Source organism: Syngnathoides biaculeatus, chromosome 6, assembly GCF_019802595.1.
Source record: "Syngnathoides biaculeatus isolate LvHL_M chromosome 6, ASM1980259v1, whole genome shotgun sequence".
Classification (NCBI taxonomy): Eukaryota; Metazoa; Chordata; class Actinopteri; order Syngnathiformes; family Syngnathidae; genus Syngnathoides; species Syngnathoides biaculeatus.
The window spans coordinates 30,620,070-30,646,650 of NC_084645.1; the positions used below are offsets into that span (position 1 = coordinate 30,620,070).

The 26,581-nt window shown below is 44.0% G+C and overlaps 1 protein-coding gene across 10 annotated transcripts in view; it reads right to left on the reverse strand.

Annotated features, from left to right (window-relative positions):
- Nucleotides 1-26,581, reverse strand: part of mctp2a (multiple C2 domains, transmembrane 2a) — a 64,703-nt gene that overhangs the window by 34,133 nt on the left and 3,989 nt on the right. The window contains exons 3-20 of one of the 10 annotated variants that reach the window (XM_061823932.1): nt 24,373-24,494; nt 24,216-24,281; nt 22,900-23,823; nt 19,221-19,280; nt 19,016-19,121; nt 15,843-15,985; nt 15,673-15,749; nt 14,477-14,591; nt 14,353-14,376; nt 8,825-8,995; nt 8,042-8,172; nt 7,751-7,937; nt 6,854-6,947; nt 6,683-6,785; nt 6,503-6,605; nt 5,516-5,617; nt 5,363-5,437; nt 4,807-4,926 (exon numbers count right to left, since the gene is read on the reverse strand). In XM_061823932.1, coding sequence (XP_061679916.1) covers nt 4,807-4,926; nt 5,363-5,437; nt 5,516-5,617; nt 6,503-6,605; nt 6,683-6,785; nt 6,854-6,947; nt 7,751-7,937; nt 8,042-8,172; nt 8,825-8,995; nt 14,353-14,376; nt 14,477-14,591; nt 15,673-15,749; nt 15,843-15,985; nt 19,016-19,121; nt 19,221-19,280; nt 22,900-23,811 — 2,523 coding nt within the window. In that variant the 5' untranslated portion in view covers nt 23,812-23,823; nt 24,216-24,281; nt 24,373-24,494. Of the gene's footprint in view, nt 1-4,806; nt 4,927-5,362; nt 5,438-5,515; nt 5,618-6,502; nt 6,606-6,682; nt 6,786-6,853; nt 6,948-7,750; nt 7,938-8,041; nt 8,173-8,824; nt 8,996-14,352; nt 14,377-14,463; nt 14,592-15,672; nt 15,750-15,842; nt 15,986-19,015; nt 19,122-19,220; nt 19,281-22,899; nt 23,824-24,215; nt 24,282-24,372; nt 24,495-26,581 lie in introns of all 10 variants that reach the window. The other 9 variants (XM_061823941.1, XM_061823940.1, XM_061823939.1 and 6 more) reach the window with 9 other exon arrangements.

Here is a 26,581-nt window from a genome sequence, read left to right on the forward strand (position 1 = left end):
AGCGTGAGAACACAACATTTTTTACCTAATTAGCAAGACTCTTACTACACAACATCTGCAACAGTGGGAAACTAAACTCAACTATTTTATTATTTTTCAAAAACAACTTTCAACATTCAATGCCACCCTAAAACTTGAAAAAAAAAATTACTGGGATGGGAAATTTCCACTGAGATATCTCAACTGATATTCACTTTTTTTTTTTTTTTACTGTGAGGCAGAGAAGCTAGCCATCATGCTGCCGGCCGTTTCCACACAGTGAGTTCAACACAAAAATATGAAATTTACCTATCATGAACTTCTTTTTCTTTTGTTTTACCTACAAAATATACACTGAAGAAAATAAGTATTTGAACACCCTGCTACATTGCAGGTTCTCGCACTTAGAAATCATGGAGGGGGTCTGAAATTTTCATCGTTGGTGCATCTCCACTGTGAGAAAGATCATCTAAAAAGAAAAATCCAGAAATCACAATGTAGGATTTTTTTAACGATTTATTTGTGTGATAAGTATTTGAACGCCTGAGAAAATCAATGTTAATATGATGATTTCCAAGTGTGAGAACTTGCAATATAGCAGGGTGTTCAAATACTTATTTTCTTCACTGTACTAAAAACGGGAGAACCTTACAGTACCATTTTTTTTTATAGTCAGAATTCAGAAAGGACTAATACATTTCCAGTCTATCTTGCTTCCCTGGATATCAACAGCTTTCGGCAGCAATGTAAGCCAAATTTGTACATGCTACAAGTCGGAACGGGCCCTAGTCGACGTCTAACGTTGCGAATGCAGTAGGTATGACATAAATATTACAAAAATGAAACAATTACATGAAAAACATTAAGTAAAGTGGTAACTCAACCGCCCTTCTTATTACCAACTTCAACGTTCGTTGTTACAACAAATCTACCGGTATCATCTTCTTTGTGTACCAGGAATGATCAGTCAAGTAATAATTTGAATACCCCATACACCGCACACACACCAATGAGGTGCTTCATAATGCGTACATGAATCTACATAAACAAGATAAAAATGGAGGCTGCGTGCCGCGCCGAGGTCAGAAAATTGGCCTGTGGGACTGAGTGATATAATGGCTAAGTATTTCTGGTAAAGCACTAGGCGAGGAACATCCCCGCGGTCTCAGCAGAGGCCGCGGTGGCGGTAATGCATTACAGGATGTATGCGGTGTAAAAAGGCTCACGACGGTCCGAGCGGCTTGATAAATAATGTATTGTAATGTATATTAAAGCGGCGGCGGAGACTGCAGCGTTTCCTACCGGCGTAGCCTGAGAAGCAGACGCTGGTAGGATAATTTTGCTCATCGCAGAGGCAAGCAGAGGCCATCTGTCAATGTCAGAATCAGTTACCTTATTACCACTGCCTAAAGATATAAAGATAGGAGTGGGAGCCGCTTTCATTAAAGCGCACGGGCGGCGTACTGCAACGTAGACGGATACAAACGCTAACCTAATTGCCGATGATGACTGCGAGGTGGGGTCGCTGTACGGATGCTGGCTTCGGAGTGGGCAGGGGCATGGCACGCTGAGGCCAACTCCGTTAGCCTTTTAGAGCTATTTTTGGTTTCTTTGCTTGTGAATTGTTGGTTCAACAAAACAATCGGATTTAATCCAACTACGCATCTGTTTAGGTTTGCTCTTTTCCTTACAGATACAAACAAGTATTGACACTACAGCTGCACAATATTGTGTTTGGGGATGGTTGTTGCAATGTACACGTGTCCAATCGTCAAATCGCAAGGTTGGCTGTGATGTTCGTGGAATGTAATATGACAGGTATATGGGCGCAACAGTATGGTTTCATGCCTAGAAAGAGTACCACAGATGCATTATTGGCCTCGAGGATGCTCATGGAAAAGTATAGAGAAGGTCAGAAGGAGGTACATTGTGTTTTTGTGGCTCTAGAGAAAGCCTATGACAGAGTACCAAGAGAGGAACTGTGGTACTGCATATGCGCAAGTCCGGTGTGGCGGTGAAACATGTTAGAATAATACAGGACATGTACGAGGACAGCAGAACAGCGGTGAGATGCGCCGTAGGTGTGTCAGAAGAATTTAAGGTGGAGGTAGGACTGTATCAGGGATCCGCCCTGAGCCCCTTCCTGTTTGCGGTGGTAATGGATAGGCTGACAGATGAGGTTAGGACTGGATTCCCCTTGGACCATGAGGTTCGCAGGTATTGTGATCTGCAGTGAAAGCAGGGAGCAGGTGGAGGAACAATTAGAAAGATGGAGACATGCACTGGAAAGGAGAGGAATGAAGATGAGCCAAAGTAAAACAGAGTGTATGTGCATGAATGAGAGGGGCGGTGGGGGAAGAGTCAGGCTCCAGGGAGGAGAGGGTGGAAGACTTCAAATACTTGGGGTCAACAATACAGAGCAATGGAGAGTGTGGTAAGGAAGTGAAGAAACGGGTCCAAGCGGGGTGGAACAGTTGGCGAAAGGTGTCTGGTGTTCTATGTGACAGAAGAGTCTCCGCTAGGATGAAGGGCAAAGTTTATAAAACAGTGGTGAAGCCGGCCATGATGTATGGATCAGAGACGGTGGCACTGAAGAAACAACAGGAAGCAGAACTTGAGGTAGCAGAAATAAAGATGTTGAGGTTCTCCCTCTGAATGAGCAGTTTGGATAGGATTAGAAATGAGTTCATTACAACGACAGCCATAGTTGGAAGTTTTGGAGACGAGGTTAGAGAGAGCAGACTTCGATGGTTTGGACATGTCCAGAGGCGAGAGAGTGAGTATATTGGTAGAAGCGTGCTCAGGATGGAACTGCCGGGCAAAAGAGCAAGAGGAAGACCAACGAAAAGGTTGATGGATGTGGTGAGGGAGGACATGAAGACTGTGGATGCTTGTGAGGAAGATGTACGAGATAGGCTTAGATGGAAAATTATGACACGACCCCTAATCGAGACAAGCCGAAAGGAAAAGAAGAAGATAAGTGGGCAGAAGAGAAACCTTTTTGGACACGCCCAAAAGATTTTACACCTGCTGCATTTCCGATTTCATGAAACCACGCAAGCACGCAGCAGTTGCGCGAGTGCACGAGGTGCGTTCAGAGACACTAAAGGGCAGTGAGTTAGTTCTTTTTTAATACAGTGCATCATTACAAAAAAATGGATTGCTGGGAAAAATCTTATTTGTATCAGAATGCTTTAGGTAAAGTACTGTACAATCCCACTGGTATAATATGGACTTAATTTTGTTTAGTATTTTGTGAATATAATCAGCCATAGCTGTGAGAAATGCAAAGTTATCAATGTCCATTCACCATTGTCATACTAACGAGTTTTTGTTAGCAGAATGAGGATAGAAGTTAATTCCTATTCACCCCCCCTTCCCACAAAAAAAAAAAAAAAAAAAAAACACCATCAAAACTGGTTTTGAGGTTGTAGGCTAATAACTGTATCTGGGTCCAGGTGCAGACTGAATGGGTGGCAACTATGGGGAAACGAAATGCCAGTACTGTATTTTGAGGGTAGCTGTCTGTAGGCAACATAAAGAGAAAAAAAGAACTATGAATATTATACGATGATATTGTTTTTTGTAAAAATGTATTGTTATTCTTCTTTTCCTTTCGGCTTGTCCTGTTAGAGGTCGCCACAGCGTGTCATCTTTTTCCATCTAAGCCTATCTCGTGGATATTGTTTAACACCGACTGTCCTCATGTCCTCCCTCATAACATCCATCAACGTTTCCAAAAATTAATTATGAACCATAAACTGAACTCATTCATTTTTGAAACGAACTAAACTTTGAACTAGATTATGGACTGAAAATGTAGAATTCTGACTCAAACTAACAGGGTTAGGATTAGGCTTGTTTTCAGGATGCGGGTGGAAAAAGGAGTACCTAGAGAGTGTGTACCCCACCCTAAAAAAATGGAAGTCTACCACTTGCTTGTTTCAAGTTTTCTTTCCCAAAGCATGATATTATATATTCCAGTAGGTTGGTGCTTGCGTCTTTTCTGTGACCCGTCATCTGTCAGCCTGCACGTATCCATCTGCAAACATCTTCCTCTTTCCCAGACACAATCCTGCCTCCCACTCTGCTTCTTATACAACCACCTGCATTGTTGTCTACCTTCCTATGCATCTGAGCATCACCTTGCCCGTCAGCGCGTCTTGCCGTTCCAGGCAAGGCTGAGATACGTAGGACTGCAGCCAGCCCCGGGGCGACTCGCTCCTACAGATCAGCGCAGAGGGCTTCACAGGATACGCCAAGTACGGAGTTTGCACGTCATCCTGAGACATCGCAGATGGAAGGAAAGGTGGCAAAAGGCGAGTTCTTCGCAACACGCCCCGTCTGTGACCGCCTCCTCACCCTCACGAGTGTGCGCTTTTAATCATGACATTACAGTGTGCCGCTCTAAGGGGGATTCACGGAGGCGATTCGAGATTATTTTAGCTTAGGACCTCAGATCACGTCGTCTCATTAAAAACGGCTAACAGAGACATTTAAAACACGGGTTCACGTCTCGGAGGCATGGCCGTCACTCCTCCACCGTGATCCCTCCTTACACCGTCCCTCGGGGCGGGAGGCTTTGCTCACAAGTCAGACGCACAAACGCAAATGGCCTGAAGTTCGATTCGAAAGTTGTCAGAATTGAAGGCGAGCCAAGCGGGGTTTGAGTGAAGGATAAAGCACGTCCACGTGGGACCAAAACATTGTTTTCAATGGAGAAAGAGGACAAGTGGAGAGAACACCGCTGATTCTCCCCTACGGCACAATATTGAAAAAAAAAAAAAAAAAAAAAAAACAATTCAGTAAAGTCACGCAAAGGCTTACCAGAAAGGCTATGAGGCTCCGTTGCCTGTTCTCCCATTGAAAGCAGCTCTTAATGTACTGTAACGTGTACAAAACAGCCGTGCTGATTTTTCGGACCCGGTAGATATTGTGGGCGAGAACCTAAACGGGGAAGAATCGCAATAAAACACCGGTAAGTATAACTGGATATTGCACATGTGATAAATATGATTGAAATGTGGCTCGATCACATGGTGAACCAACCTTTGTGCTAGAGGGTCCAAGTCATTTTTAGAAAAATTTGAAAAAGTTACTGTGTAAATATAGTATTATTTTGCATTTTTAACAGTATTGGGTAATAATTTTATTATAATTAATCAACCACTTAAGTATTTAATAAATATAACTTAAAATATCACATGTAAATGTAAAATTATTTATTTACAATGAATCAATGAACTGACTGATAAGACACAAATATACTACATTACAAAAAAACATTTTAATGAACAAATTCTAGGAAAATACTCAGTGGTTCGAATGAAATATTACTTTGGTCACACTTGCCTTATTATTTAACAGATTACTATTGCGGTACCTTTTTGGAGAATTTCACATTCTCCTCCGTAAATTTTTCCTCCTTTGGTTGGAAACTTCTAATACCGGCTCTGACCTAGCGGGAGACAAAGGAAACCATCGCGTTCATATTTCAAGCTCTACGATGCATCTTTCAAAATGGCTTCCCACTTACTTTGTTGTATATAACCGCTAACTCAAGCGTGATGTTTCCTTTGGCTGGGCCACTCAAGTCCTCTTTCTTCAGGTAGAGAGAAATCTGCTGCTCATTTTGAACCTGTGAACGCAGTAGAACATGCAAAGTGTAACAGTTGCTCTGACAGGAGTTATTATTAAACTTCAACAGGACATATACAACCAAAACCCAAAACCTAAACAGAGCTGCGGTGTTATTGGATGCATGGATTATTCTTGCCTTTATCCACGCTTGCTTCCGTTAAATTGCACATACTTGATCGTTCGTGGTGGTTTGTTGTGTTTGGCAATGTATGTACCACATACTCTGGGCTTGCAAGCGGCCGCTCCCGAAAGCTACTCTCGGACTGACACACACCCAGAGTAGACAGGACCGGTCCATTAAAACAGACTAATTTTATGCTTTAAATCTTGTGAAAATATACCATTATTTCTGTCCTATAAGCCGCGACTTTTTTCGCACGCTTTCAACCCTGCGGTTTATGCGGTGATGCGGCTAATTTGTGCATTTTTTCTAACGGCCGCAAGGGGGCACTCAAGCGGAAAACGTAAGACTGCATGAGACCGAATATATGTGTTGAGGAAGTGACATTTCCTGGGCCAGCCCTGTTAGTGCTGCGCTAGCGTGCTACTGCTGTGTCTCAGTGATTTTTACTAGGATGTTTTTTTTTTTAAACTGGCCCTGTTAGCACAGCAGCGCTAGTGTTAGCACCTTGGCGCTAGCGTTTAACTCTCTGTGTACCGTCTTTCTTTGTAAATATCTCAATGTCGGTTTCAATGTGGGCACTTGCGGCTTTTACACGGCTGCGGCCTATGCATGTACCAAATGGTATTTCCTTTACAAGTGTACTGGGTGAGGTTTATAACCAGGTGCGCTCTGTAGGATGGGAATTACAGTGCTCCATAAGTCTTCTTTTAAATAGGATACGACTGCAGGAGAGAAATCAATTGAGCCACTCAAACTTACAGTCAGTAACGGAATGGCCACTTTGCCCAAAATGTTTGGTGGTCTGTCCCCATTTTCATCCAGGATGGTCAGCTCCACCACGTCATTAATGTCCTTAACCGGGCTGCGGCATGAAAGTAGCACACGCACACTGTAATATAAACCACGAAGAAAAAAAAATAATGCCATTGACCTTCCTACAATGTGAGCGCTTTGTTCCACTCCGGATTGACGCTCTTGTAGACGGTGTGGGTCTGAAGTTTGCTATTTCCCAGTGCAATCAAACAATAGGTGTTGCTTTTCCCTGCAAATGACAACACGGAGGTAATAATGGAGATCAATTCGGCGTAAAAAAGTGAATTGAAAAGTTACCGTTGAGGTCCGTGGCAGGAAGCTCATTTGCTTTCAAAACCTTGACCTGGAGGAAACCGATCTCCCCCACACATTTATACGAGTTACTTAAGTTCTGCAGGAAAAAAGAAAAAAAAAAACACGAGAAAAAATGAACGATACTGAATTGGACATTCGACTCCATTCATTGAGTAAACCCACCAAATGTTAGCATTTGGTGTGTGAATCATCTTTGTTTTGTTATGTGCGTTATGTATTTGCTATGTGTTGGTGTTATGTACAGCAAGTTGTTGCGGCTGTGGTTATTCTTAAAGTGCTTTAGAAATAAAACCGAGTTGGGTTATGTTTTTAAACTTTTTAATTGTTAAAATAGTTACGACTCTGCCCTGCCGGCCCATCCATAAAGTGTGAAAATTCACTCCAAGCTGACTTTTGCGATGTTATTTATGAAAATGTGGCTGTACTGTGAGAAAGCCTCTCGGAATTTTGCCAAATTGGTGTTTCTCGCATGCACTACATGCACCGATCGGTGATGACGCACCGCCTCTGCAAACGAAAACATGATCTGTGCTTTTTACTGTCTTCGTGGCTGGTCAGTTTTTCCCTTTGTTCCATATTCCAACAAAAGGTCGTACTCATCTTTGGTCCCACAGAAGAGGGAAGCCTTTTTCCCCAAAATATGCCTGTGAGCAAGGCACGCATGTATTATGCTGGATTGTGAAGTAACAGCTGTCACTATCATGGTAAGGAAAGCTTTTCTTGGGCAAGAATCCTTGACCTTCGCCATACTTTGAAGGAATTAATTGTCAGAAATTGTAGAACACAAGCACAGCATTCTGATGCAAAAACAATTATATATTTGACATGTCAATAACGATGCATTTTTGCTGTTATGTTTGTGCGAATGCTAATACTTACAAATTTTTCCATCACAGCGTCTCTCTCGTCCTGCTTGTCTAATATCGCAGTCTCGATGTCAGAGATTGAAACTCCCCAGCAGGGTCGCAGGGTGACCAAAATGACCAGCCTGCCCTTTCCCGGATCGAGCATATGAGTGTAGAGCTGCCTCTCATTAAGCACAAGTCTGGATAGGTCAACCTCAAACCTGCGACGCACAAAAAAAACGGGGGGAAATTGTTCCAACGGAAAGGTAAAGAAGGCCTGTGCCGGGGAGAGCCACGTTAACATCACCCAGCAGGGAGTACTCACATTCCCCACGATTCTTCACCCTTCCTGCCTCTCTTTGAACAGACCTCCACCTGCAGAGGTTCCTGGTTATCTGCAAAATGATTGAAGTCAAACTTCTCTCTCCACTGGGGATTGGCCTGAATGCAGAGCTTCTGAGGGGGCAATAAAGACACAGATGCATCTCATGCACATTTACATTTGCCGCATTATCAAACTGAACAGCGCCTCGCGTGACAGGCGGATTAAGTCGTCATGCGGGACAACCGGCCGAGAAAGCGAGGTGCTCGTGCGCCGCCGTTTGCGTGCGCTTTTACACTCGAGTAGCCACGCCGGGATTATAAACACTGACAGCTCCCAATTAGAATGGGCTTTGTTCGACAAACAAACAAACAAACAAGTGGAGAGGGACGACTGAAAGGTTTACAAAGAAATGACACGACAGCAGCGAGACGCCGCCGACTCGCCGGGTTGGGGAGGGTGGAAGGGGAAAAAAAAAACAAGCCCGGGTAGACGAACAGAGGCGTGCGGCGTATGCAAATGAAAGAGGCAACGGAGCCCGGCAGCGCCGAGTGAGTGGCAGCCTGGCCCACTCTAATGAGCTGCCAGTGCCACGGCCCAGTGAGCCAAGGTGGAGGTGAGTCACAGACGGGCAACCCACTGAGGCGAACCCCCACGCGCCCCAGCCCCCCCTCCAAAAGAAAAGACGAAGTATAAAGAGCATGTCACGTAGAGACAGAAGAGCGTGAGAAACCGAGGAGCTTATAAACCAGAAAAGGCCTGGGGAGATTTTTTTGAAGGTCGAACCTTGCTCTTGTACTTCTGATCGCCCAGACGAAAGCGGACATAGATGTCGCCGAGGCCGTTCTGCGGCAGATCCTGACCCTCCACCAGGGTGATGGCGAGAGCCCCCGTCCACATGCGACACTTGGACTGACTCTTCTGCATCTCGGCCGGGATTTGGTACTGCGTCGCCTTCTGTGACATGCAGATGTTGTTATAAACAGTGGCCAGAAGAAGACTTCAGTAGACTTGAGAGGTATTTGTACTTTACTTGAGTATTTATTTTGCTGATGACTTTTTTTTTTTTTTACTTTTACCTTCTATATTTAAAAAGAAATATCTGCACTCTTCTACCAATTACTTTATCATCTGTACATGGATGCAGTCATACATAGCCGTGTTATATTGGAATCAAAGTGTATGATACACCTTTCTCACAACCTCGAGGTGCCAGTGGCATATTGGAATGACATTGCAAAGCTTTTTCATAACCTCCAGATGGCAGCATACAATGTGAGTTCCCTCCTTTCCCCCATTTTCCCCAGAACCCATGTATAATGCACACACGCGACATTTGACAATTTCAATTTTCAATTTATATACGAGAAATTACAGTCATTTGTTATCATGGTGCCAGGTTATCAAAACGGGTATTTTATATAATGGACAGTAAAGCTAGATTTTTACTTTTGTACTTAAATTCCTAATTTTTACTTTGTTTTACTTTTGCTTAAGTAAAGGAGGTGAACCACATTACAGGGTGTAAGTACTTTTGCAACCCCAGGTAGAAACCTTGGTCAAATCTTAACTCAACTGTCATGCAGAAAAAAAGATGTCAGCGGTCTTTTGTCACAATGGCTAATCCTATTGCTTCAAAAAAGATAATTGGTATTTAAAATTGTGTGACGCATCACATAGAAATGCACACAGGTACATCAAAGTCACAGCTGGTCGTAATTCATGTTTCGCAAAATTAATCTATTCCCTTTGATCTGTGGGGCCTATCTTCAGCTTTTTGCTAAAAACTGACTTTATGGGATGGGTGCTCTTTCTATAAATTCCTGGCACCTCTGCCTAATAGGAAAGTAGTAAGGTGTCAAGGACGTTTGTTGAAGGGTCACAACCCGAATGTTCTAAGATCTTTGCATGTAAGGGAGGACCTCAGTTTAATCTGGGTTTTTAATTAACTTTACAAGGAGACTTCACCACATGTGCATGTACCGTGTACCACTTTTGGTGCATTCTTTTCTTTTCCCGTTATGTGTAATTACTTACAAGGATAATGTTTAAAGATAAGTTTGAATGTATATTAAACTGTTTTGGTATGATAATTTGCAGAAATGTTGCATCCATCCATTTTCTTAGCCGCTTATCCTCACCAGGGTCGCGGGAATGCAGGAGCCTATCCCAGCTGTCGATGGGCAGGAGGCAGGGTACACCCTGAACTGGTTTCCAGCCAATCACAGGGCACATAGAAACAAACAGCCGCACTCACAATCACACCTAGGGGCAATTTAGCGTGTCCAATTAATGTTGCATGTTTTGGGGATGTGGGAGGAAACCGGAGAAAACTGAAAATGTTACAGTTGAATGGAAATCAAAAATTTTGAGGGGGTAATTTTGCAATTTTTCACTATTTGTGCACTGGCTCCACTCATTTCCCCCTGCCAATAGCTGTGGTTCACTGTAATTTTGGTTTTACTATTGCGTTAGCTTAGATAGTCATAGACTAGGGTATGGTCCAAGCGAGTAAATAGAACACCCCTGGATGAGGTTTAACATAGTAATGTAGCAAAATGTGTAAAGTTATTCCCAACTATATGGCAGTATAAAATATTAAAACGACTTGTCGACAGTTTGATGTACCATCAAAATTGTTGCAAAGGAGGATGATAGACCACCTTCAAGCTTCCACTTTACCCGCAAATTGTGCACACACTCCCCACCGCATCCCTGCTCTCGCCTCAGCCTGACACCTCGTCATGTTTTGCGGAGTGTTTTAAAAGTAAGACAGGAGTTTACACTATACAACACGTCTCTGTTGGAGGACATTAGCACATCGCTATTCTGACAGGCAAGGCTGGCAAAAAGAGAGAGAGAGAGAGAGAGAGAGAGAGAGAGAGAGAGAGTGAGTGCGACAGAGAGACAGAGGAAAGAGAGTAGGCCGACAGCGAGGAGCCAGATGTCCCGGACTGTGACAGTCCCACTCATCACTGGCTTCCAGGCTGAGTGTTGGGAGTCAGGACACTTGGCACGCGGCACCGGAGACAGCAGGCGGCAGTGAGTAATGATGCACAGCGAGCGAATGCGCACGCAGCTCTCTTATCAGCATATTAAGCAAAAAAATGCAGCATCCATCTCCCATATTGCAGTGTGTTCTTATGTGGATACATCCTTTACGGTGATATAATCAGTGGCCAAAACAGTAGGTACACTAGATGAGATTTGAAAAAATGTTACCGTTACAAAGACAAAAGTAGGCATTTGTTTATTATTGTGATTTATTAATAATGTAGTTTGTAGTGATTCAAATGAACTGTACCGATTATTATTAATATTAGCAGAGATTTTTTGCCCCCTGACCTACATGAGGATGCGTCACAGGCTAACTAGACTCTGAAACAGGATCATGTCAAATCCAAAAAGTAAGCAAAGCTGCATTGAGTTTTGTCGGATGTCCATCCTAATGAGAGAGGAGGGGTGATGGACTGATGTGCCACGTTTATAGAAGAATGCGCAAGTTGACAAGTGAATGAAGTGCTGCCTAATATCATTTCAAACTCATCATACACCATAACCCAAAACAGTACATGGCTTACATGTGACTTGATTTAAAAAAAAAAAAAAAAAAAAAAAAAAAACACTAAATTCACATATACATCCAAATCTCCCCAACAACTCAGCCTAAACTTAGGTTCTATCATGGGCGACATACAAAGCTTGTCTCTCAGTCGAGATGCATTCCTGCAAGAAGAACTCCCGTAATTTGCAGCCTACTGTATTTCCACACGCTTTCAACCCTGCGTTTATGTGGTGATACAGCGAATTGGTGGATTTTTTCTCATGGCCGCAATGGGGCATTTGAGCGGAAAAGGTAAGAGTGAGACTGAATGTATTTGCCGAGGAAGTGACTTTTACCGGTCCGGCCCTGTTAGCACTGCGCTAGCGTTACTACTACGTGTCTCAATGATTTTTACCAGTGTTTTTTTTTTTTAAACCAACCGTTGGCTGGACGCTAGCATTAGCATTTGCGCAGCGGCGCTAGTATTAGCGTTTGTGTGGCGGCTCTAGGGTTAGTACAGCGGCGCTAGTGTTAAATTCTCTGTGTACTGTCTTTCATTTTAAATATCTCGTGTTTCCATCTCAGTTTCAATGTGGGCACTTGTGGCTTTTACACTGCTGCAGCCTATGTATGTACCAAACGGTATTTCCTTTACAAACGTACTGGGTGAGGCTTATAACCAGGTGCGCTCTGTAGGCCGGGAATCACGATAATTTATTGTTTATACAGGGCTTTGGCTTCAACTCCTTGCTTTTTCAGCAAATAATGCAACATAGATTAAAAAAATGCATATAGGCCAACTCACGACTAATAAACCGTCAATGTACGGGGGATTAATGCAAAATAAATAATGAAAATGTTTTCTTGTGAAATCATTGTGCGCTGTTCATAGCATAGAAAGTGCACATGTCTGGACTGTCATGAACCTCAGACCTCTGCACACGGCATTGGTCCCACAGGAGAGCAGGCGGGGTCAGCTGTCGCTCATTTTCATGAGACAGGACCGCCACCTCAAAACGGGCCTTCCGGGAGCCTTAAAAATGGGGCGTAAAGTGCTTTATAATTCTTATAGTCTCATATTTTCATGAAAGAATGTCACAGAAGTGTTATTAAGTTGTTAAGACATCTGGGTTTTAAATTATGGAGAAAAAAAAGCATGATATGTTGCCTTTAACATAACATGTTCTCATGCTTGTCAGATATTGAGGACAAGCCTAGCAAGTGGAATCCTCCCACACCACAGAGCGGCCTTGGTACGTTTCCCCGTTTGCGTTCCCATGAGGACGTGCAGCGATAGCGGCGTGCTGTAAAAAGACAAACAGCCGAGAGGTTGCATGGAGCCGGCGGTAATTAAAGAGCAGGACCATCATCCGCTCAAACCGCTTTGATTGTCCGGCTACCCGGGCTGAAAACAAACAACTCCCCCGTCGCTCTGGCCCGTTCTGCCCCGCGACGGAGGTCACAACCTGCCTTGCCACCCAATCCGGAGGGGATCAAAGCGCATCTCGGGGACCTGAATTAACACGGAATACCGCAGGCAAGCCCTTATAAATATCAGTCCTCTTCAAAAGGAAGAAAGAACAGAGGGAGTTGAACAGCGACAGAAAACAGGCCTCAGCCAAGTCGTCCCAAGTGTTTATCTTGGCCACGTTTCTATCTCAGCGGCCAATAAAACAATTCCACTTAACTGTAAGTGGCCCCCGAAGAGCATCTATTCCTGGTCCTAAAAAGGGCCGCGCGATGGATTCCATATGGCGGGACAGCATGGGGACAGGCGCGACGAGCTCAAACCCGGGTCCATTTGGCCGCTGTCCGTCCGCAGCTGCGATATTACTCCCTAACATCTGGGTTATTGCTCACTTTGCCTGGGAATTATTAGCCATGCCGATCTTAGGCACGTTGCACTGGCGTGGTGCCGCCTCCGCCGCCAGAGCCTCCCTACACGTTTGGAAACAGAGAATTTACTCCCGTCTCTGTGGTGGCAACACACGCGGGGAGAAAAAGCACATTTGGAAAGACGGAAGGGGGGAGCGGAGCTGTAAAAGCTGGCAATTCAGCACTTCCAGGATAGGTGCTAAACGCAATAAGATATTGTCAAAATTATAGGAGGGAGGTGGAGGGTGGGCTGGTGGTGGGAGGCTGGCATTGTTACATTGTCGAATTAGCACTACGACTTAGGCGGTGGAAAAACCGTGCGGAGTCCCATCTCGCATTTTCCATCTCCCTTTGAGTACCTTTAACCATCTGCAGTGCATGAAAATGGCTTCATTCCTTTGTCATCTCATTTCAAATTGAGATTGTCTGCTGGACCATCAAGAGACGGAACAGTGGCAGATGTAGAGACGACATAGGTGTGAATATAAACCCGTTCGCCGCAGCGGCAGTCGGTCCCAAACAGCCGCACAACTATTTCACTCTGAATCTAATTACGGCAGCGGTCTACCGAAAACCACTCGAGAAGCGACGTGACTTTGTTTACTACGAGGCGCAATTACCATCGCGTAAGACTCATCTACGAGTCCCTTTCAGGACGCCGCGTGGTCAACTTTATTATTTTGGCGTGAATCATAATCTCATATTGTGTCCTTTTCGCCGATAAATGATGGGCATTGCGAATAATAAGGTTCACTGTGAAATCATCAGTGCTGCCGAAACCAAGGAGAAAAGACACAAGTCCAGACTGAGTCCACCTTGTTCTTTGTTGCACTATAGCACAGTGAGTTACTGCCCCCTGGTGTTTTCACCACAAAACCAACATTGCAAATCTTACCTTGGTCTTTTTGGCCGGCCATCTCTGTACGAAGAAAAAAAAATGGACAAGTGTCAACACAAGTGAAGAAAGAAGCAGCTTCCTTTGTATCACAAGGCATCATTTTCACACCACAAATACTCCCCCAGTTCCGTTTGATGGTGGCGTCGCGAAACATTAGGCACACATCCACGCAGATGATTCCCATGTCGTCTTCTTTGCTTTTGGGGTCGCTGAGGGGCAACTCCATTTCGTAGGTCCTTAAGACAAAAGGTGACATTTGAGGACGGTCCCTAACCTTTTCTCTTCCCTCCCACCCGCCGAGAAAACTTGGTAATCAAAACCCCTTTAACAAATCAAAGTAATCTCTCAATGCACGTACTGTATGTTAAAATTTATGTCACGGGATTATCCTTCCACTGCGTAGTCAAAATGTGTTTTATAACAAGCAGTGTGCATTTGTCAGAAAAGGTCATTTTAGTACCTTCACGTACACAAGTGAATCTAAAAAAAAAAAAAAAATCAATACAGTAGTTAAAAAGCGAAACTCTTTTATGGAGCTTCATTAAACATATTGGAAAATGTTTAAGGGGGTCAACTCTTACCTAATTTCTATTTTACAAATCATTTTAATTGTTTCAAATTCTCACGACTTGAGATGGTGAATTGTGGGTCTTCGTTAGCTGTTAGCAGAATTAAATCATGAACTATTTCACTCCATGTAATCAAGTGATGCAACTTGAGTTTTACTTTTTGAATCAAACTACTTAAAAAAGGATATGTAAAGGTAAAATATTCACGTTCCAAACCGCAAGTCCATGTACAACATAGAACGTGTGGTGGCTGTGAAAAGAATGGTTTATAACGATGTCGCTAAAGCTGCCTGCTAACAGTGAGAAATACATCCATCCATTCATTTTCTTAGCTGCTTATCCTCTCAAGGGTCGCAGGGACTGCTGGAGCCTATCCCAGCTGTCGACGTGCAGAAGGCGGGGTACACCCTGAACTGGTTGCCAGCCAATCGCACGCAACATCGAGACAAACAAGCGCACTCACAATCACACCTAGGGGCAATTTAGTGTGTCCAATTAATGTTGCATGTTTTTGGGATGTGGGAGGAAACTGGAGTGCCCGGAGAAAACCCACGCAGGCATGGGGAGAACATGCAAACTCCACACAGGCAGGTTTGGGATTGAACACGGGACCTCGGAACTGTGAGGGCAACGCTTTCCAGGTGCCCCATTGTGCCACCCTCAGAAATACATCTTTCTATAAAATTCATTTCATTGGCCGCACCTGTCTTGTTGTTTTCATAATTCCCCAAACAGGAACGCCACTCACTTGTAAAGTTCGAGATTCTTCAGCGGAATGGTGCTAGAACCCATGAATTCATCAGTGGTCCGATTTTTATCGTAGACCTGCAACAAAATCGAGTAGATTATCGATCATATTTCACTTGTGTGAATCTATTTCCATTCAAATCTATGGTTTGTGGGCAACTTCACGCCTACCCGGACGTCGACAATGTGCTCTCGGTCCCGCAGAGGATAAGAGAAGATCTCATTCCACCTGGGATTCAAGTTCTTATAAAGTACTTTGCTCTTGTAGAACTGCTTTCCTTCCAGTTTGAACTTGACGTACGGGTCGCTTGTACCTTTAAAGCACGGTGGTTACATATTAGCATAATGTATCGCATCGCGGAGGTCGTTGAATTGTCTTATGTAAGAAGACACGCACACACACATGCGCCGATTCCAGTGAAACAGAAGGAGGAGGAGGTGTACGAGACAGACTGAAAGAGCTGAAACACTAGCCAGCGTGAGATGAGGGGAAAGCGAATATCTCGAAGCAACCGGTGGTAATCTCTCAAGCCTGTTTATAAAGTCTGGGGCGAGGGTATGAGACTTCTTTGTTTCTGCAATTGCAAAAGAGAGAGAGAGAAAAAAATGAAACCCATTACCATGCCTTCATTTGTGCAGGGGTGGGGGACAAAGGGGGTGCTCGAGAGAGCCCGCGGGGATGCTTGAATCACATGACAAAGGCCCTGCGGGGATGGCCTGTCAGGCCTGTCAGCTCCCCGCTCCAAATGAACATCTCGCAAAAGGCAGGCAGGACCCACAGCAGCTCCACCCTGCCAGCCTGTGACAGGGAAACCTCCAGGCAACTTGACAGGAGGAGAATGTGGCAGCTCGTGAGGAGAAAAGCTCTGGCACAAGCGGGGACGGTGACGATGGAAATTAATAGGGAGGGGAGTGGGGGGTGGAAGGAGAACAAAACCCAAAGAGTGCAAGAGGGGGCTGGTGGCGTGGGTCCTTTTCAGAATACGTAATGACAATCTACGCCCTCGGTGAGCCTTTGGCACGCCGCTGATTGTTGGGCAAACAGGGGGCAAGGCACCGAACGTGTGTGACTTGCATCATCTAGTCAGCGAGGAGGGCTCCCCGGCGCCCTTTGCGATCACACGGTGGACGTGGAACTCCGGTGCGGTGAATGGCGGGGAGATTACCGGCCACACCTACGCGCAATTGCTCAAAATGGAACATGTGGAGAGACCACATTAAAAAAAAAAAAAACTTTGAATAGTTTTAGCCCAACCACATGATTTAAAGCACTTTTTTTTTTTTTTTTTACACACAAACACAGAGACACACAGAGAGAGAGAGAGAGAGAGAGAGAGAGAAGAGAGAGAGAGAGAAAAAAATGAAACCCATTACCATGCCTTCATTTGTGCAGGGGTGGGGGACAAAGGGGGTGCTCGAGAGAGCCCGCGGGGATGCTTGAATCACATGACAAAGGCCCTGCGGGGATGGCCTGTCAGGCCTGTCAGCTCCCCGCTCCAAATGAACATCTCGCAAAAGGCAGGCAGGACCCACAGCAGCTCCACCCTGCCAGCCTGTGACAGGGAAACCTCCAGGCAACTTGACAGGAGGAGAATGTGGCAGCTCGTGAGGAGAAAAGCTCTGGCACAAGCGGGGACGGTGACGATGGAAATTAATAGGGAGGGGAGTGGGGGGTGGAAGGAGAACAAAACCCAAAGAGTGCAAGAGGGGGCTGGTGGCGTGGGTCCTTTTCAGAATACGTAATGACAATCTACGCCCTCGGTGAGCCTTTGGCACGCCGCTGATTGTTGGGCAAACAGGGGGCAAGGCACCGAACGTGTGTGACTTGCATCATCTAGTCAGCGAGGAGGGCTCCCCGGCGCCCTTTGCGATCACACGGTGGACGTGGAACTCCGGTGCGGTGAATGGCGGGGAGATTACCGGCCACACCTACGCGCAATTGCTCAAAATGGAACATGTGGAGAGACCACATTAAAAAAAAAAAAAACTTTGAATAGTTTTAGCCCAACCACATGATTTAAAGCACTTTTTTTTTTTTTTTACACACAAACACAGAGACACACAGAGAGAGAGAGAGAGAGAGAGAGAGGAGAGAGAGAGAGAGAGAGAGAGAGATAAAACTGCACAATCAGGTGTGGAAAAATGATTTTTATCATGGGCCAAATTATGCATCGATAGATAGCAGTTATATTGAAAACCACTGGAGGGCTCTGCTATCACAATTTCGATTTATTTATTTTCATAAAAAAAAATAACACGAGTGTAACTTTGCTATTACTGTTGTGTCAAAGCCTCCGGAAGACGTCACAAGACTCACCCAGAACTAAAGTACAGATTTATGTATCTAGTATTGGTGCCTCCTGCTGGGTTTTGCTTAATATCCATCCATCCATTGTCTTTGCTGCTTATCCTCACGAGGGTCACGGGGAGTGCTGGAGCCTATCCCAGCCGTCAACGGGCAGGAGGCTGGGTACACCCTGAACTGGTTGCCGGTCAATCGCAGGGCACATAGAGACAAACAGTCGCACTCACAATCACACCTAGGGGCAATTTAGAGTGTCCAATTAATGTTCCATGTTTTTGGGATGTAGGAGGAAACCGGAGTCCCCGGAGAAAACCCACGCAGGCACGAGGAGAACATGCAAACTCCACACAGGCGGGTCTGGGAATTGAACCCAGGACCTCAGAGCTGTGAGGCCAACACTTTCCAGCTGTCTCCACCATGCTGCCAGGTGTTCAATTGATTCAATCTGTCATTTTGAATACGATTTTACGTAGACTGTCCTGAAGAATAAAAAGATGAATGTTTGGTTAATTTAAGACTGGCAGTTGACAGTGGGCGGGGATTTGAGACTGACTGGATGTCAGCGTCAGCCCAGCGATTGATCGGTGATTGACCAGAACAGGCTCCAGTCCAGTCCTGTCACTTAGATCAGGGTAAGAGGTACAGAACATGATTGCGTGGACATGTTGATACAGTTTCCGTCTGCATGTCAGTTTGGATTTTTGGGAGTTCAATGTCCCGGTGAACCGATTCCTTTATCACATTCCCCGCACGCTCATACTGGTCCGACTGCATACTTTTCGTGCGTGTTGGCTGCACACCACCACAAGCCTTAAAAAAAAAAAAAAGATGCATCCTCCCTGGTAATTACCAGCCACGTCCCATTTTGCGTTCATAAACTTGTGACCCGTGTGATCCACTTTCAAAAGGATCTGATTGGCCCAAAAACAAAGCATGAAACGACATTCTACGAGAAAGTACAGTGACGAGAGTTGAACAATCAAGATCCGAGTACGGCATGTACGGCAATCACCAAAATGTCCGAGTAGCGTCCACCCACCTCGTTTGTCACGGATCACCAGGTTTTGTCCATGTTTCAAGTTGATGCAAAGCAGGTACCTCTGGACCGGAGCCGGGACTTGGACGTCGGAACCTGTTGTCAAAACCTGCACATCACCCCAGGGAACGCCGTTGACAATTTTATTTGTCCATTTCAGGTTATTTGAAAAAGCCATTTTGGCAAAAACAGTCAAGTGGGCACTCACTGGGTTTTCTAGTAGATCTTGAAGACTTTCCTCAAAGAATTCACACGGTTCGCTATACATCTGTATTTAGATCAAGTGAATATGATTTCAGAGAATACAACTCATACATCTCAGAAGTAAATGAACTCAATGCAAAGTGACGTTTGAAACCCTCTAAAGCACTGGTGTCAAACTCAAGGCCCAGGGGCCAGATCCGGCCCGCCGCATGATTTTATGTGGCCTGCGGAGGCAAATCATGTGTATCAACTGACATGATTTTTGTTAAAATCTGTCCCAAAATCTCAAATTGTCATGACATGAATGATAACGGTGATCTATTAAAAGCATTTTTGTGTTACCAAACAACCATAGTTGGAAAACCCATTACCCTTGACTCCAAAACTAGTTCAGAAATTTCATGTGTAAATATGATGAGGCAGTGAAAGATTTTTATGGTTTCACAGTAATAATGTGAATAAACAAATAAATAATAGACTGTGGCTCGTGACAAAAACGAGTTTGACACCCCTGCTCTAAAGTGTGGACCTGCAGCACTAAGTCGGTCCCTTGCATCGCCCAAGAAGCGGAGTTGCCAAGTTTACAGCGATACCAGCACACTGAACATATTGTGATTACGAATGGCACACAAATGTTTTGCATAGTGCTGTAACAATGCCGGGTCGTTCTCTTCGCCATATTTAACCAATTCCATGGGTTGTTTTCACTTTTTTGCTGAATGACTGCGCGCCGCCATTTAACCTCCCTACCTAACGCGTACACAATGTGGAAGTCTACGAAATACTCTCGGTTACTGTTTGTTTCACGAGCGTCTCGGGACTCAAGTACACAATAGAGGACCTGTTAACTGAGTTTTTTTTCGACAACTCTTGCCAATTCGCTGAAGCTTTTTCCGGAGTTGCTAGTCGGCACGCTCTTCAAAACCTCATGATCCGGTACACAAGTCCGGCTGCATAAATGGGGACATGGTCTAACACTTCCGCCGAAAAACTTTGGACGTTCTGCGGCTCTGTGCTTCACGGAGATTTGGCTTTGTGGACGATTCCCCGACGCGGCTATCCCGCTGCCCGGTCTCAATCTCCATCGTGCTGATGTGTCGCCGAGCTAAGCTAACAAGCTTAATCGATACTCTTTTCAGAAGGCCAACGTTATAGTTAAGATCCTTTTTTTGTTCGTCACTTGAAAGATTCGAGAATTTTGTGAAATACTGGATTTGTTTATTCTTTTGTCTTTCTGCCATTGTCATCAAATTTTAAACAAATAATAAACATTTCGCTTTGCTTGTGGTGAACTAATATACTGGTTTTACTTTTTGGGAAAAAAAAAAAATGGAACAAATGGAGTTTGCCTCGATATTAAAAAAATAATACTTCACTACCTTTCATTTTCCATGTTAGCATACAGGTAAGTGCTCCTCCTTTGTGATTTTTGTCACATAGAGTAAAAGATCAAGGGCAAAATACTCCGCCTTTGTAAGGCAGTCCTGAGTCCCATGATGTGTGTATGCCAGGGTAGCCTAATAGTCAGTCTGGGCTTGCTGTGCTGTCGGTCGCGTCTTCAATAAATGCATTTAGAAACATAATGTCGTCCACCTTGCGTATGAATGAGTTACGGAGCTCAGGGATCGAAAATGGCCGCAGATCAAGGCAGCACAATGGGTGACGTCACGTGAAAACAACCCTTAGAAATGCCCGAGAAGTGGGTTTTTTTTTTATTTTATTTTTTTATACAAACCACCACAGATATCATTTTGTATTCAGTCACTAAATAACTGAAACAGTCCACACACAAAAAAAAAATGCATAGTGGAATATGGAAACAAGCTACTTTCAAAAAGGTCCATTTTTAAACTGACTTGAAGTGATCCAGCTAACCAACATCACTATACTTCTGGGTCTATGTGCCTCTTATGGAACACATTAAGACAATATTTAACAGCCAAAGCTTTCGCTGCAGTTTAAATTAACCATAAACCAGATGCAGTAGATTTTGGGACCTTTTGGATCGACAGTTTGCGAATACATCGTTATTCCGCCTATATCAATGACGTCTGATCCAAGCTGCGCCTTTACGCTACGTTTGTTTCGGCAGATATGTAATTCACATGAGCTTTTTAATCAACATCTTGAAGAGGATTGATCCCAATGTGAAGCTATCTGATTCCGTGAGGAAAATGAGAGTGAAAAGATAGGATAGTCTTAGTTCCGACGGTATAATCAAAATCCCAGGTGGTGACTTGACTTGACACTGACTCCTAACTTTGTTTATATTAGGTGGCAACCTGCATAACGCACGCATTAAGAACAAACCTCCAGTGAATATGATGGGATTATATGAAAAGAAAGCGCAAAAGAAAACATTAGCATACCAAGGACACTTCTTAACAAGTGCATCTCGCAGCTGGCGAGGTGCAAAACCGCAAGTCTGCGTTTACTGGATGGAGTGATGCCCGATGAATGGAGTGGCAATATATTCCGTGTCAGATTTTTAACCAGCAAATCTAATCACCTAACCCACTCGCGATTGATGCGACCAGGCTACGGAGGATTTTGTTCTACCCTGTAGGGATAATGATGCTCTACTGCTCTTTAAAGGTCAAGTGTCATCCCTATAAACATTCTAAAATAGATATGGTAATGAAAAATACATAACATTATTCACTTCAATGTCTACACGAAAAGATAAATATGAGCAGAGAGCACGTCACCCAAGCGCAAAGTAGCGGAAGTGTCAGTCGACATCCAAGTGGTCGCCATATTGGCTGCATTTATTGTCCGTGAGGTCACCCTGGACATTCGCCATTGAACACACGCTGTGGCCCCAACTGTGGGAGACGAACACGCCCCTTCTAACAGAAGAAGAAGACAACAACCGAGTGAAGTTACCGGGGCAATATTACCCTATTCTTAAGAGCCATATTTAGATGATATGCGGATCACGGTCAAACAGCTACTAAAAAAATATATATATTTTTGGGGGGAACCACGTAATCGGTCTCTCATAACGTAACAAAAGATCAACGGCCAACTGTCATACGTACGCGGATCTTTTGTTATGTTATGAGAGACGGATTACGTGGTCCCCCCCAAACAATTATTTTTTTTTTAGTAGCTGTATACACACCTACTTGTCATTTAGAACCCACGAAGCTCTCGTCCTTTATCATAAGGAGCTGGGTCTTTTGGAAAAGTGTGAAGACCCAATCCATCCTCCCGAGTGTTCGAGCAATATCCAGCAATACAACGAGCCGTCATTTTAGCTAAAATGAAGGAACAACAAGCTACCTTCCCAGAGGTAAAACTACTAATGGAAACAAACGAGTCCACTTGGGGGCGCCTCTGTCCTTTACCTCACTTCCTGCTTCTTCTCGAAAACAAATCCCTTGAGAGGATTTTCATGGCGGGATTTACAAAAAGCCGTATACGTCAAAATCGTCTTTTGTGGTGAAAAAAAAAGCATGGGTCCATGCCGGCTGCTGTTTTTTCATTAATAACATACTAAAAATCATGCATTTCATGACAGTGGCCCTTTAACCTGTGGGGACCAAAAATAACTTCTTCCACATTTGCACTTAACTAGAACAAAACAGTTTATGTTTCAGTCAGTTTTGTACCAGTCTTCACTGACACCAGAAATAATTACAGGTCTAACTACTTTACCTATGAATATGTATCAGACTGACCTCAATTTCCTCCTGCGTCCCTCCTTCCAGTGACGATTCTTCAATGCTGTAGTCATTTGTAATGGAAAGCACAATATCCGGGTCCAGTCCCTCGGTGTCCGGCAACCAACTCGTGGGCACCTGGTCCTCACCGGACCAACAGTCCTCGCTGCCGCCTTCTGCGCTGTCCAGAGGTATACCGAGAGTATCTGATGTCTGAGGAGTCTTTTCTCTGTGTTCATACAGACTCCGTTTTCCAGACGGCGGCCTGTCCTGACTGCTGTGTGCGTTCTTAAGACGCGGGCTGTAATTTGTTTGCTCTCCCATTGAGTTTGCTCTGGCCAGGGCTTCACTGATCATTGCTCTCTCCGCTGCGATATCCTCCGACATCCAAGATTGTTCAGAACCCTTTGCAGAATTTGTTCTCGGTGAATTGGCTCGGGCTTTGGTGAAACCTGATTTTGGGACTGATAGAGGATCAAAATTAAAAATAGGACCTTTCCTCTGGGCTTGGTCTACGGGTGTGTTTGCCCTCTTCTTGGTGCTCGAGTTCGCGTCACTATTAAGTTCCCCGTAGACATTTGGGATGTTAAATGGCGAAGAACTTCTATTACAGACAATGTCTGAGGGAACACTGTGTAAAATGTCTTTGTCCAATCCTGTTGCGCCATCCGGGATGGAGCCGCTAGCAACAGAATCGCTATCGCTCAACTGGAAACTGCCAAAAACTGTGGCCTCAGACGTTGTGGGCAAGGCGCTCATCGGCAGAAGAGCTTCATCGCCCTCGATCCTCAGATTCGGTACGGATATGCTGCGCCTGATGGCTGCTTTCTTTTTCTGCTTTTCGAGTGACTTCTTACTAGGCTTCATAAAATTCATCAGCTTTGTTTTGACCCGAATGTTGTCCAGTATCTTTTTTCTCCTGATGTCCATTTTGAGGAGTTCCTTTGGAATTAAAGAGTAGATATCACCGACTTGAAATATGCACCGTCAAAACAAAAAAAACTGGCTTAAAAGATGACTACCAAATTAAACATATTTACGTGTGACTCACATTTTGACCTCCGACGTGACATTCTAACAATCTCCATGAGCCAATTAAATGAATTGGAGCTGTCTTGTTGGCTTACAGGCGAAATTACAATGTAAAGCAGCTAAAGTTGTGACATAAAAGAAAACTCATGTGTTCAAATAAAAAAAAAAAAAAAATGAGACTATGTCCACGGTAGAGAAAGAAATATTAGTCATGATAAATCATATGGCCAGAGAGCCGGAGTTAAAATATATTCTGCATAAATGTATTCAGCTGAGCGTACTTAAATTAAAAAACAAGCTACCTTTTCTGCCGACTAAGGTTCCAAAGTCCAAGTCGCTTTCAATCAGGCGGCCCAACCATATCATGTCTTTGATTTAAAGGAGGATGCGTGTCAAAAACGTGCCCGTGAGAGGTTGGTCAATGGTGGGAGTGGCCCAAGTGGGTGAAACTGGCCGTACCTGTCTTGCGAGGCGAGTTTCAACTCACGGGAGAATGCAACAGCTGCGCTTCAGAGCTGAGACGAGTGCGGCGTGATCAAGTGATCCCTTCACTGAGCCGAAACAGAATCAATTTCGGGAATCTGGTGGACCATCACGACCCGACAGGTTGTCACAGAAATAATCAAATTGTTGCATAACACCTCAGTTAACGGCAGGGGCAATGGTTTGGAGAACATTTTAATTTTCATAACAAACACTTGAGAAACCTTTTATTTATTCATTTTGCCATGTTGCACAATGTATTCAGGACTGAGATACAGTATCACACTGAAGTACACCCATCGCATTTTTGTGTCTGCAATATTTTAATATTCATTTTCATGGGACAGCACTTTTACACCCTCTGAAATTGTTCCAGTAATCACGTCAACTTAACCCATTCGTGTGCAGCGTCCCATTTCATCACCACATCATGATTTTCACACATTATATCCTTCAGTATATCAAAATATTTAAGTGTTTTAATCTGATTCTGATTCTGTTTTTTGGGACGATCTACTAAGAAAACCCAAGTACCCTCACGCGGGCAGCGTCCCATTTTTGGGACGAGATTATAAATTAGTAGTTATCATATAACTTAACCATAAACAAAAAAGAAGTGTTGTTTCCTGCATCGTGGCCTGTTAAGAGACTTTTATCTCAATGAGGCAAAAAATTGCCACCCTGTCCATAATGGGTTAATAATCTATGGAAGTAAATATGTGCCACCAGGATTTTAATTTGAAATGGCACAGGAAAACACGATTTGAATCTGAAATGTAAAGTGATCACATTTTCAATAGTTGTATTTCAGAGTAACTTTTCAATGTTAACAATTCAACTGGCGACAATTCGCTATACAAAATTGACCGTCTATGCCACCAGGCAGAGCACCCAGCCAATCGCAGTTACGCTTTATTAGTCACGTGACATCACATACTCAGAAAGCGTAACTGCGATTGGCTGGGTGTTCGGTTCTGACCTGAAGTAACCCTGCCTGATGGCACAGACGGTGAATTTCAAACAGCGAATTGTAGCCGGTTGATTGAAAAGTTACACTGAAATACACCTATTGAAAAAGTGATCACAATACATTTCAAATTAAAATCCTGTTTTCTGTGGCATTTCAAATTAAAATCCTGCTGGCACATATTTTATTGATTTATTGGTGGATATTTTTAACTGAAATCGGAGAGGAAGTTCCCTGAGTAGCAGAAAAAAAAGAATTGAGGATATATAATAATCAGTGATGTTTTTTTTAATTTATTCTAGTCTGATGTTTTTTGTTTTGTTTTTTAAACCAGCTACAGATTTTCATCATCCAATTTTCAAAATTCATGCGGCATGGGACTCAGGTTGAAGTTGCCGTTCTAAACAGATTCGGAAGAACATCTTTTTTGGGAAATCTTGTCGCGTTGCTATCATCAACCAGGACAAAGTGTGTCACCTCTACCACTTTTGTTCTATTGTTTTCATAGTACACTTCCAAGCCCATTATTATCATCACAATCATATTAGAACTTTTAACTATCTGAAACCCAAGGTAGCGAGGAGTAAATGATTTGTTCAGTTTTTTGTACTTGTGCACCTGTCTCCATTTGTAGGTAGTTACCATCCATGCATTTTTTTAACCACCTATCCTCACAAGGGTCATGGGAATCCTGGAGCATATCCCAGGTATCTTCTGGCACGAGGGGGGAGTGCACCCTGAACTGGTTGCCAGACAATTGCAGGGCACATAAAACAACCATTTCCTATCACTTACACACCTACAGGCTTTTTAGTCTTCAATTACACGACCATGCACATTTTTTTGGGATGTGGGAGAAAACCGTCGTGCCTGGAAAGAAGCCACACAGGCACGAGGAGAACATCCAAATTCCACACAGGCTGGGGCGGGTTTTGAGCCCCGTATTTCAGAACTGTACGGCAGGCACGCTAACCAGTCGTACACTGTGCCAAAAGTGTCTATAGTTAGTATTATGTGCAGTTGAAAAAAAAAAAATGGATTGGACAATCATACGTTGCAAACTATGTTGCAGAGTCTCAAGCTATGGTCCATGGGCTCCTGGAGGTCCCCAAAGCCCAGTTTGAGAACTTGAGACATTTTTCCTAGGAGGGAAATGTTAAAGTTGGATTGCATTTTTTTCCTTTGTGTTTGTGTCTGTAGTCCTGCTTGCCTCGAGAA